Source organism: Rattus norvegicus, chromosome 16 (assembly GCF_036323735.1).
Source record: "Rattus norvegicus strain BN/NHsdMcwi chromosome 16, GRCr8, whole genome shotgun sequence".
NCBI lineage: Eukaryota > Metazoa > Chordata > Mammalia > Rodentia > Muridae > Rattus > Rattus norvegicus.
The window spans coordinates 14393102-14406546 of record NC_086034.1 but is presented as its reverse complement, the minus strand read 5'-3'; the positions used below and the strand labels follow the sequence as shown (position 1 = coordinate 14406546).

Here is a 13445-nt window from a genome sequence, read left to right as displayed (position 1 = left end):
AAGGTGCTTTTAGGAGCAGCCACCAAACCTTGAGCCAATGTTGCAGTTTTCTTTTTAAAAACTTGTTTTCACATTTTAACATTTGTGCTCTTTGTGTCTGTCTGTCTGTCTGTCTGTCTGTCTCTCTGTGAGTGAGGTGTATGTGTGTGTGTGTGGGTGGGTGGGTGGGTGGGTGTGTGTGGAGAGAGAGAGAGAGAGAGAGAGAGAGAGAGAGAGAGAGAGAGACTTAGAGCGTAGATAAGTGTTGGTTTGATTTTGCCAGCTGTGCTTGACATAACAATAGGTTTTGTTTGCTCAAGAAAGTTCTTTGTACACTTACTTAGTTTATGCATATGTGTTTATGTAGATGTACGAGTGTAAGTACACACTGAAATCAGAGAAAAACTTGCAGGAGTAGGTTCTTTCTTCTGCCATGTTCTTTCTGTAGACAAAAGACAAGTCTTTAGGTTGGACAGAAAGCAACTTTACTCACTTTGATGGTTAGTTGTTTTTGTTTTTTGTTTGTTTGTTTGTTTATCAACTTGACACATTCTATAATTACCACGGATGGGGTCTTAAGGGACATTGCTTAGACTGAGTTGTCCTGTTAGCATATCTACGGGGGATAAGGTATAAACTGAAGGCTTTCACAGAGATTGGTACCACTCCCTGGCAATGCTGAATTATATGTAGCAAGAAAAGTATCTAAATCTCTAATCCATTCTCTTTGTACTTGACTGTGGATGGCTGTGATCAGTTCCTTCAAGGTGGATGATGCCAAACGTTCAGATCAGGATGACCTGTGTGACTCAGGAAGTGTGAGCTGAGTAAACCTTTTCTCCCTTCAGTAGACTTTGTCATGGCATTTTTATCACAGTACTGTTAAGGAAACTAAGACACCTGCTGAGCCATTCTGCTGTCCCTGGACAGGAGGGTTTGAACTGGTTTCAGACATCTGCACTTTGAATTTTGGTTAGGTGGGGGAGTAATTCATATCTCGGCCTCATGATGAGTGTTGTTATTAGCAATGTCTTGTATTTTCAGTATTTGTCCCAGATTTAAATGGTAATCTGTAAAGAAAGGAATACAGTGAATATTTTTAATTTTCTGTGTTATAACATTAACGTCTTTTAGTAAATACATCATGTTACATACTAAGAATAAATAATTTTAGCAGAAAGAGAGTAGACACAGGCTTTAATTTACATGTTGTTCAGTACATCTGACCTGACAGAGTGTCTTCCTAACACTTATTTGTTCCTAAAGCCACTGAAATCATTCAGGTCTATGGGCAGAGTAGTGGGCACCTGTTAAATATTACTCCAAGTTTAAGATTATTTAGTTTAATATTTGGCAGATTTTCAAACAAAAGTTTGTTAGCACTGCTGTGTATAAAAAAATAACCAAATCACCTTCACCTTACAGAATGTTTTTCCTGGTAACTAATAAAAAAATATTAATAGTATGAGTTTGGCTCCTTGGTGACAGGAAGCAGTTGTTTTCCTTTATATTCCCCCCTTCAACCAATTCTTCTTTGGCCTTTCATCAACAAACAAAGGGTGACCAGTAAGTAAGTGGTGCTGGAGGATACTCAAGGATGCTCGAGGGTGCTTGAAAATAACTTACTCCTTTAAGTGGATTAAATAATTCATCCCCAATGATCTCATTTCCTCATGACATTGCAAAAAAAAAGCAGCTGTTCCTTTAGAGAGAAGACATTTGTAAATTGGATCAATGAAGACTGAGAGTCAGGCTACCTGAGCTCAATTGCAGTTATATTTGCTTGTATGAAGTATGATTGAGGACATTTGGTTCACCCTCCCATGTATACCTTTTACAGTGCGCGCATTGGCTATTTTATAGACTCATCTCATTCTTATATCATCTCTTGGGCATTGAGTGCTGGGTAAAAGTCAAACACTCTCAAACAATGAAAAGGGTATGGATATTCTAAAACAAGTTGATTGAGGTATTACAAATATTCAAACCGTACATATCCATGTATGCTTCAGGGAAAATCAGATGTCTTTGACTTGAGCCATGTGGCTCTTAGTTCATCCTAAGATCTGAGCAGTTCTTGGTACTCATCAGTTTAAGGGAATGAATAAGTGAACTATTAATGGACTAATTTTCACTCTGCTCCTCTTGATGTTTTCCTGCAGGCCTGAGCGTCTTCGGGCAAGCCTTTTACCTTCAAAAATAATCAACACAGTCTTCTGAGAAATAGTGTGGTTTATGTTCTGTGTAAGACTAAAATAACAAAATTAATTGCTTTTCTGCCGTGCACTTTCCAAGGCTTTTCAGTGATCCTTCTGCGTGAACCAAAGCCTGTCAGTATCTTCAAACTGATAAATAGTGATCTCAGTGTTCAACATTTTTAATAAGCAATGTATGTGGTAGTGGCATGGGGGGGTTGTGAAAGAGCAGGAGCTACAGATTTTAAATAAAAACTGATTGTTTATTTGTATATTAAACCTTGTCAGTTTCCATGATAAGGCCATCATAAAAATTAGTAAGCAATTTACCTTCAATACCCAAAAAGATAGAGAGGGCTTTGCTGGAAAGTCTAATAACTTTTTTTTTTTTTTTTTTTTTTGCAATCAGCAAGAGGGTTTATTGGAAAACACAGGTACCTGCGGGCACACAGTCTCTTCGGAGGACTTGCGTGCCCAGCAGCTCCAGCATGGGGCTTTTATAGGGATTGGGGAAGCAGAAGCGGGCGTACAGAAGCAGATGTATAGTTACGGGGATTGGTGGATTCAAACGAGGCACATAGACATGTTCACATATGATTGGCTATTTCACATGATGAGGTAATAAGGTAGAGCTACACACATTGGCAGGTTTGGGGCGTCCTGGATGTCGGGGGCTGGGGGCTTATCTCTTCCTGACAGGTGGCCTGTGAGTCAGGTCCGGTACTCCTGGTCTGTTCTGCATTCCTTTCCTTTTATGGTCTGTTAGTTCTAGCGGCAGGGCGGGGCTGCCTGGACTTGCTTTTCACAGTGTTTAGTCCTGAGTTGAAACATACTCTTTTAACTTCATATTTTTAAACCTTAAATCTGTATAATTTTCCTTTCATTCCCCTCTTCTTCTACTAAGTAATTCTAATCTTAGAATTTTGATATCAAGTCTCGTATTTGGTCTCACCAGTTGTCCTAACTGACTGGTACTATTCTCTCAGAACCATCAACCGCACAGCACTCACTCGATTTGTAACAAAAGCAATTAACCTGCTTGTCACGCAGGGTCCAAAAACTAAAACCAAGAAAATTATTAGTAATGGCCCAGCCATATAGCAGAGAGTAGGGTAGTCATCCAGGGAGACCGAGTGAACCAAGACTCAAACCAACCTTGTTGAGCGTCTCTATCTTTTTGTAGGAGTCAAACCTATTAACTAGTTTCTCTAACACACATGGACCTATAATCAGAAGCAGAAGCAAAACTAAGAAGGGTCCCATAAGGGAAAATACCAGAGTAGTCATCCAAGGAGATCTACTAAACCAGCTCTCAAACCATCCCTGATGCGCTTCTCTGTCTGCCTTTTGTCTAACCTTTCTCTAAGTTTATTCATGGAGTCTTTAATTACTCCTGAATGGCAGTTCTGAATTCTCTATAAGCCTTGTATTGCAACAGCAGATGTCCTTGTGCTGCCCTTGCAGCACCTAGATAGCCTTAGCCCTAAGTAATTCTCAACTCCTTTTTTTTGTGTCTTACTAAGTCTTTAGCATCAGGATTCCAATCTGGACACTATCTAAACCTACACACCAAGGTCATGACTAGCTTTTAGAACTTCTAAACTTATACAGATTGTGGTCCCTGAGGCACAGTCCCAAGAAGTGTTAGGAGTACTAACATATGCAATGTTACATCATTTGTAATAGAAATCAAGCCTATCCCCACACCTATCTTGATAAAACCCGGGGCAAACATGAAATTAAGTCTAGGGAGCTTATAACTTTTATATTAACATGGATTTCTTTTAACCAAGGCTCTTATTTATAATTTTCAGAATTTGAACATTTTTTAGTTGTGTTATTTGTCTATGATGCTGGCCAGGAACTTGTGATTGCAAAGTATTCAGATTGACTGTCAATGTATCAACACACTGCTTACATCCTAGCTCAGTCTGTTCACAAAGCCTGGTTGTCTATATCCCTTTTCACACACATAGGTCAATCACTTAGGGTGTGGCAGAATGGACACAGTTAAGCACTGGCCAGCAAAACAGTCTTGTAGATTAATGTTGATCCATGTAGGCTTTATCAGAAATTTTTTTTCAATCAAATTTAAGCTAGGATCCTTCTCATTTCAGGTTTATGCCTGTGAATGCCTGTGGTACCCTCGAGAGCCTCTCTTCCTAATATCTAAACCATTGCTGTTTCTTGATTTACTTTTGTTCCTGTCCTTATGCAAATGCATTGTGTCATTTTTTTTCTCTTTTTTTTTTTCTGGAGCTGGGAACCTAACCCAGGGCCTTGCGCTTTCTAGGTAAGCGCTGTACCACTGAGCTAAATCCCCAACCCCCATTGTGCCATTTCTTAATCACCTTGCAGGTGTTTTAATTACATTCATGATAGCTAATATATCTCAAATTTTACTTTGGAATTCTGTATATCCAGTACCTTGTCCATCTTTCCAGAGCACACAGCCAGGGATTTCATGTCTGCAGAAGATCGTGAGCATGGATTGGTCCTATAAATCTCATTCTTTCACATAGCAACTTTCATCCTGCCTAGGAGCAGTATTTCTGTCTCTGGCCTCTCCTGTCAGTGCACACTTTTCATGTGAAACTTACTAAGAGGAACGACCAGAGATTTTACTCGGTGGTCTCCCAACGATGATGATTGAATTCATTGAGAAGAAACTGTCTTCACCAAAATGTACAGGGAACGAAGAAAATACATATCAACACAGTGCAATCAGTGAAAAATTGCTGTGAGGAGAAAGGGATAAATCTGTGTTCTAGAAACACTGTTGCCATCTTTCTTCATGAAAGTAGACATTTTGTAATTTACATAAATTTTCATCACTTCCAGTGAACTGTAGGCAAGTTGAAATGATTCAGAATAAAAAGGTTGCTGGTCGCTGAGGGGAAGAAATGCTGATGATTAAAGTACATAGCTTCTGACTAGTGTGATGGGAGAGCTGTGCAAACAGTGGTTATGATGGGGGTAGTGGTGATGGTGGTGGTAGAGGTGAAGGCAAACTTCATGAACTTAATTAGGACCAGTGAATTAAGGACATAAAATAACTAAAATGCCAAAACAGTCTCCCCCTCTTCCTCTCCCTCTTCTCTCCCTTTCCCTCTCCCTTCCCCTCTCCCTCTCCCTCCCTCTCACTCTCCCTCCCTCTCACTCTCCCTCCCTCTCACTCTCCCTCTCTCTCTCTCTCTCTCTGTGTGTGTGTGTACATGCACTAATTTTAATGTGTAGTTTTGCATACATTTTTAAATGGAAATGCTTTGTTAGCTAAACAGTGGGTATCTAAAAGGAGGTCAATAATTAATTTGGAAAGAAAAGTACAGTACCAGCAAGCACTTTTTGGTCCCACTTATTCTCAGTGCAGACAAAGACTTGGGTAAACAAAATCATCATTAGGCAAGATTGAATTTACAAAGTGAGTGAGGACAGGATTCAACAACTGAAAGAAAGAAGACACAGTTTAAACAAATAAGCCAAGAACAGTTTGGTACTCTGCTGACCGTGGGCAGACCAGTTGTTTCTCTGTGGGTGGGCAGATGGTAACATCTTTGGCATTTGTTTTTGCTTGGTTGAGCTCTTAAGTCAAGCAAACATGGGGCTTATGGGTCAGGTTCTCTGTATTTGTGTCTTCAATCTGCCCAAGACTTTGTGACCTATGTATGATGATCGGCGTTGCTGGAGTACAATAAACTCATATAATTTGTGCAAGGAAGAATCTCCAGTTTCTGTGTGTGAAAGTGAAGCACACCCCATTATAGTCTGTTTGGAACTTTTTCATTCTTATGTAGAGGTGCAAATAAGTTTATGTGGAACAAAACCTTAATCTAAAAAGAATCTGTGATGAATATCATGGATTATGAAAATAACTTTACTAGAAAATCTTTGATCACTCTCTTAAAGTTTTATTTAGTATATTTCACTATCCATTTTATTCCATTTAAAGGCCAACTAATAATTTATAAGCTTTGTGAAAATAAATATTAAATACAATCCCACAAGCTGTTAATGTTGGCTGTCTCCAAGTTTCATCTACTAAGGTAAAATAAGTAAGAGACATACTCTGGACCTTAGAAGGATGGTCTTACAAGCATTGATATCCTTGTTTGGATTATTTCTAACCCATTTCTCTTTCTGTTTCCCTTCTTCCATGCTGACTTTGATGTAGCAGACCACTTGGGGATTGAATTCATGGGTAAGAGAAAACAATTTACTCCTTAAGCATTCTGAGATTACTGTACATAGTGTTCTCCTCCATCTGGTTATAGTAAAAATCTCTCATTAGGTCCTACCAGCTGTCAAAAAATCTTTTAGTCCATTTTGCACAAGGTAACAGCTCAGATTAAAGTTTCAATCACATATCCAGTAGGGGGTATAATGGTCAGCATATCTGAAATTCTGCAAAACTAGGAAGAGCCCCTAGAACAGTGTTTCCGAATGGAAAACAGACATGGCAACAGCACTTCAAAACTCGGTATCATTGTTTTCTGCTAAAATCCCTTTTCCTCTTACAACCTGGCTGTGTTGGTATAGTTTAGCATCAACACTAATTTGTACTGTAAATATGTACCCATTTCCATTAACATAATTAAAGTATTATTAACTGATTGTTAAATATTTTAATTTCAGACACATTCTCGAAAATATTAGCATCTCTCCATGGAACTTTATTTTCTGTACTCATAGACAATTGTATTAATAATCGGAGATAATTTTTAATCTATTACAAGTTATGAAATGTTTGTTATAAAGTTCAATATGGGAAGATACTTAATAGTAAAGAGTTAGAGAAACTGAGAAAATCCACATTTGAGTTTGGGTTTTTCAAATTCTGTCCATGTGAATTTTAAGCTCCGGGTGTTTTTCTCTTATTTAAAGTAGATCTGAGTGCTTGCTTCATCTGTGTTTTTTTCTGTTCAGAGAATTTCAACAAAATCACTTGCACTCATTCATTCTTTTGCCCATTCATTCTGACCATACTTATCCAGTCTCAGTTAAAAAAATGAAGGCAGATTATTAGAGATAAACTGGGCAAAGCATCTTAATTCTACTGAGGCAAGATGATGATATCAGCTTAGACTTCTGAGATGTAAGAAGTGTGTGAAAAAACCAGTAAGTGTTTGCAATGGAATATCAACCAATGCATGAAATGAAGAGATGAGGAAAGTTGCAGTACAAGACTCTAAAGGATGAGTGCAAATTTCACTGTTTGTGTTTTCAGGTAGGAGGTAGGCTGTTACTGGAAACATGCTGACAGTGGAGAACATTCATTGGAAACGCTTATGAGATTAGACATAGAAATGTGAGTTTAGGATGCCCTACTTGAGAGAAGATGCCAAGTTGATTATATTGCTGGAAGTATGAGGGATATGGCTTAGTGGATCCATTTTTGTATTAGAATTTCTCTTCCTTGTTCCGTGACTTTGCTCATTAGTTCTCTGCTATATCACTATTTCATCATGGAGAAGACAAACTGCTATGTTATAGCATATTCGTAACACTGGTAGGTAAACCGGGTTAAAACACAAGAAGGGCAATGAAACTGTGGTTTTTTTCCTAACCGAGATTTCAGTTCAACTGTGAACTGGGTGGCTAGCATCAAAGTATGTTAAGATGAAATAAAAAATATTCAAAATTGAGGTGCTTCCACAAATTTGTACCATGAGTAAGAAACTCCTTTGCGGGGAACGAGAATATCCTAGGGAGGAAATAGGGAGGCAAAGTTTAGAACTGAGGCTGAAGAACACCCATTCAGAGCCTGCCCCACATGTGGCCCATACATATAGAGCCACCAAACTAGATAAGATGGATGAAGCAAAGAAGTGCAGGCCGACAGGAACCGGATGTAGATCTCTCCTGAGAGACACAAACAGAATATAGCAAATACATAGGCAAATGCCAGCAGCAAGCCACTGGACTGAGAACGGGACCCCCGTTGAAGGAATCAGGGAAAGGACTAAAAGAGCTTCAAGGGACTTGAGACCCCATATGAACAACACCAACCAACCAGAGCTTCCAGGGACTAAGCCACTACCCAAAGATTATACATGGACTGACCCTGGGCTCCAACCTCATAGGTAGCAATGAATAGCCTAGTAAGAGCACCAGTGGAAGGGGAAGACCTTGGTCCTGCCAAGACTGAACCCCCAGTGAACGGGATTGTTAGGGGGAGGGCGGTAATGTGGGGAGGGTGGGGAGGGGAACACCCATATAGAAAGGGAGGGGTTAGGGATATGTTTGCTTGGAAACCTGGAAAGGTAATAACAATTGAAATGTAAATAAGAAATACCCAATTTAATAAAGATGGAGGGGAAAAAACAGAAACCCCTTTGGGTATTGATGGATAATGTCTTGAAGAAGAAGTTCGGAGAAAGGAGAAATTTCACAACCTGCTTATGAGGATAGGGAAACAGAGAGAAACAAACAAATCCAACTGGAAGTCAAGATTTGAGAGCATAGGGTTTGGCATCCATTGCATAAGTAGATATTTCTGTTGCTCAACGTAAAACTAGGGTTTTAGAAGTCAGACACAAAATGCTTATTATATTCAAAATTCTGTATCAATGGGAAAGAGTTTATTATTTATAGCTAAAGAAGCAGCATATTGACAGGTATTAATTTTCTTGCCCAGGTCAAGTGGCTCTAGTCAACCAATGACTGCTTTTCACTTATGTAGTGGTTAGGTGACCTAGGCTGGTTCTTTCCTGTGGCTTCAATATTTCCTCGGTTTACCTTGTCATCTGCCTCTAGCATATGGATTCAAAACATGCACTTAATTTTCACCTAAGATACTTGGTCCAAAATGGCTCACATCACTATTGTTTTAATAGATTTTTTCCCTAGAATTTATCAATTAGCTCCATTATTCCTCAACCGTAACTAGGAAATACAATCCTAGACTCTGCGAAAAAACCAAACAAAACCGTTTTAGTAATTTATACCATAATAAAAAGCCTGGAATGTGAAAAGAATCAGAATTTTTGTTAGACATAAGAAAACGAGTTATTTAGGAGCCACGAGTACAGATCCATAATGTTGTATGTATAAACAAAATTAAAGTAGTTTTTTTTTAATGGGAAAGGACATTTTGACTATTCATGTAAGATTTGCATTTTACTCAGAAAAAATGGAGTCAAGGAGACTGTGGATGTCAGAGCTCTAGAAAGACTTGTTTGAGAAATTTTAGAGGGAGAGACTAACACAAGCTACAGAACGCAATGAGCATCCTTGTGTGATGGTGATTATGAGAGTGAGAAAAGTAAGATTTTAGCATTCCCCATTCATTAATGGCAGCAGGGTATCTGTGGAGTTGTGAGGACTTTAAGACCCTCAAAGTCATATTGAGAAAAAAAAGTCTGATGGCTAAAGGAATTTGCTTTACTGGGCTCTGGCGATTGCAGAATCTGGGGATGGATGTCCTATGGCTATTGAACAGAAAACCTGGAGACACAGGAATCACCACGCAAGCTGGTGGTAGGGTCAGAGCCTTTTAGATCCTGTAAGCAAAGTGGCAACGCAGCAAACAAAATTGCTATATGAAGTACTAGTCATCTTTGTAAGAGAAATAGACCAGTCTGCATCATATCGGGAGGCTTGGAGCATTGCTGACATGGATATAGCATGGTGAAAATAAATGTATATTGAAAAGCCTATGTGATTACTCATTAGAGGAAGTGTCATTTGTGATCCAATAAAATAACAGGTTAGTGTGTAGTTCACCTATATGACCTTCAAGCCTAAGGGTATAGCAAGTCTTATAAAAGTCAAATCAGAGGTATAAAGTCTTACAGAAAATGAGTTTTCAGTGTGTGACTGTTTGATTCCTGAAATACATATTGCCTTGAAGGGAAGGCATTGATCAGTAAGCTGGAGTATGAGGAATGTTTTATACGCAGATAGATGATGACAAGTGTAAATGCTAGTTCAGAGCAGGGATGGGTTTAGAGAATGGGTTTTAATTACTTTACATGTCCACTTACACACTTAGCTGAATATAAATAGTAAAATAATGTCTGCGGCTTTGCAAGTAAATATCTCGAATTAAACCTGTGATTACAGAATTGATATGGATAAAATGTTTTCCATCAAGAATGATATAATAAGTTTATTAAATAAAAATTCATATGGAAAGCAAAGGTGTACCAATATGTATATCAACAGTTTTATGGTCAGTTGGCGGGAAGACTATGTATTTATGCTAGCTTTGCTGTCGTGTGTGTGTGTGTGTGTGTGTGTGTGTGTGTGTGTGTGTGTGTGATAGAAGAGTTGTTTAAATGGAATTTACTTTTACAGAACTCAAAGCAAAATATAGTAGAAATTCAGAGTCATCTGGTATACCTCTCATATGTGCACAGCCCCTCAGTTGTTTCATTTCCCACCGGAGAGGTTTTTGTGTTATCACTGATAGTCCTGCATGTACCTTTCACCTCAAGTCCATGATTTTCACCAGAGTACCCTTCCCTTCTTCTGTAAAATGATAGTGCTACTACAGTGTCCACTCACATACACTGTTACCATGAGCTTAAAAAATTTGCTGCCCTAAATCACCCCATGTCTGCCTTTTCTTTTCTCAACACTTGACAATCCTGAATCATTTTTTGCCTTTCCCAGAATGTCATGAAGTTGGAATGTAATACTTTCACAGGGAAATAAGCTTCAGTGTCTTTTTTAGCATCCCGACCACAGTTTTCCCTCCTTCCACGCTTTCAAGCCCCCTCTACCCACACCCACATAACTTCCTCTCTTCTTCACCCCAACATTCACCTTCCATTTTTTCTTTTCAGAAAAGGACAAACCACTCATGGATATCACCCAGATATGGCCTATCAAATTGCAGTAAGACTAGGTAACACAGTAGGACTAAAATGTCCCATAAGCAGTCAAGTAAAAGACAGCTCCTTTTTCTGCTTCGACTCTTAGGAGTCTGACAAGATCAAGCTGAGCAACTGTAATGTGTGCAGAGCTCTTAGGCTAGTCCCATTCATCCATCCTGGTTGTAGCTTTAGACTCTGTGAACCCCTATGAGTACAGAATAGTTGATTCTGTAGCTTCTCTTAAGTTGTTCTTGACCCCTCTGCCTCCTACTATTTAACTCCCTTCTGCAGGATCCCCTAAGCTACTCCTAATGTTTGGTTGAATTGACTGAATTTCTCTTGTCATGACAGCTCACTAACATTAATCGTATATGACTTGAGGTATACTGTCAAGAGACATTACTTTCCTGTCTTTTCATGATTTTACAGAAAATGTTCTTTTATTGCTGAGCAATATTCTTGGTAATATTTTTATCCAGATCTCCAACAGTTTGCTTATTTATTTAACCTTACAGAATTTCCAAGATTTGACAATTCTCACTATAATTTCATGATAAACACTCTGTGGTGTGTGTATGTGTGTGTGTGTGTGTGTGTGTGTGTGTGTGTGTGTGTGTGTGTGTGTGAGTTTCATTCCTGTTGGATCATATGGTGTATATATATTGCTTTATAAGAAATTGTTTTACTATCTTCTACAGTGTCCACTCCACATTGGATTTCAGTCAGAAATGCAGGAACAATATTGGTGTTTATCATCATGGCTAGGAATTAATCCCTGTCACATTCTGAACTCAACCATTCTAATAGGAGTGCAATGTTTTCCCCATTCTTCCCACTTACCAGTTCCTGGCATCTAAGGAGGAACATATTTTTTCCTATACTTATTTGTCATCTGTAAATCTCTTCAGTGAATTGTAGGTCAATACCTTCTGTTCAACATTGACTGTTTTTCTTAACGTGGAGTTTTAAGAATTTCTTTATCCTTTGGATAGCGACATCTTTTGCAATTATTTTCTGTCAAGAAATAGCTTCTCATAAAAAAGAAATAGCTTCTCTTTATTGTATTGATAGTTTACTTCACAGAGAAGAATATAATTTTAGTGAAGTGTGATGGTGATTTATTTATTTTTTCTGTATGACTTACCTTTTTGTGTTCTGTCTAATGTGTCTTTGCCATCTAATGTCATACTAGGTAATTTTCTAGTGGTATTATGACTTATTTTGAATTTTTTCTGAAGACTAAAACAAGCCTATCCACATTAATTTAGTTTTCATGAGATAGTCAGGTTTGAACATCACTTGTTGAATATGGTATCTTCTCTCAGTTGACTATATATCTGTGTATCTATCTAGAGAGTCTGCTCTGTCCCATATCTACAATTCTCTTATCAGTACCTTACTGTCTTGATTATTATGGCTTTTGAGAAAATCTTGAAGCCAGGTAGTGTCAGCTCTTCTATCATCATCATCATCATTTTGTTTTTCTTTAAAACTGACCAGGCTAAATTTTGCTTTTTATTTCCTCTTCTCTTTGGAATCAGTTTACAAAGAATGACAATATGACTCACAAGGGTTTGTACATGGATTATATTGATTACATAGGCAATGTTAGGAAAGCTTGGTTTCTTAACAATGCATCTTCCCATAGAGGTCATGAATGTGCTCTTCGTATATTTTATTCTTTTTTGTCATTAAATTTTTTTCAGTTTTTTTTTCATATAGACTGTTATATGTGTTTGGAGACTTACCCCTAAGTATTTTATCTTGGGGGAAAGGATAATACAACTATACTTTTGTATGTTTAATTTATAATTCTACTTGTTAAGTATTGATATTTAGGACAATGGTTCTCTTTTGTTTATTAACTATCTACTGTATAGTTATAATTACTTATTAGTTCTTCAAAGATTTAATTGCTGTTGGTGCTCCTTCATTGCTTTACATTTATGCATGAAAGCAGAAAGGGGGGGGGAGAGAGAGAGAGAGAGAGAGAGAGAATTCTTTTTTCTAATTTACATATTTTTAGCTATTTTTCTTATTTGACTAGTCAGGACTGGCAGTATCATACTGAAAAGTCTTTAAGGGGAGATAAGCTCACTTTGTTCCTGGCATTAGTGTAAACCTTGAATTCCTTATCATTTAGTATTAAATGTGTGGGTTTTTTTATAAACATGCTTGCTGAAGTTGATGGTGTCTTCTTAATTCCTAGTTTTCTTAGAGTTTCTAGCCAAAAATGAACCTTACAAGAACTCTTTCTCAATCTATAGCTACAATCATGTAATTACTTTTAGATCACTGAAATGAAAGATTCCATTCATCTCTTTCAATTGTTGAAAGAGCCTTGCATACTAGGATAAGTTTAACATGATAATGTCCAATCCTGTTTTAATGAGTCCTAGGACACCTTCCTTCTAAACTCTCCCCATCTCAATTTGAATAACATTAATTTCCTTTT

General features: G+C 37.9%; 1 protein-coding gene across 9 annotated transcripts in view; it reads left to right on the top strand.

The window, feature by feature from the left end:
* Window positions 1-13445, top strand: part of Nrg3 (neuregulin 3) — a 1117568-nt gene that overhangs the window by 967561 nt on the left and 136562 nt on the right. For 4 of the 9 annotated variants that reach the window (XM_039095031.2, XM_039095027.2, XM_039095030.2 and 1 more), the window contains exon 4: window positions 6346-6372. The exons of 2 other annotated variants lie outside the window; for them this stretch is intronic. In XM_039095031.2, the coding sequence (XP_038950959.1) occupies window positions 6346-6372 (27 nt within the window). The remainder of the gene's footprint in view (window positions 1-6345; window positions 6373-13445) is intronic. 3 more of the 9 variants (XM_039095033.2, XM_039095032.2, XM_039095028.2) reach the window with 1 other exon arrangement.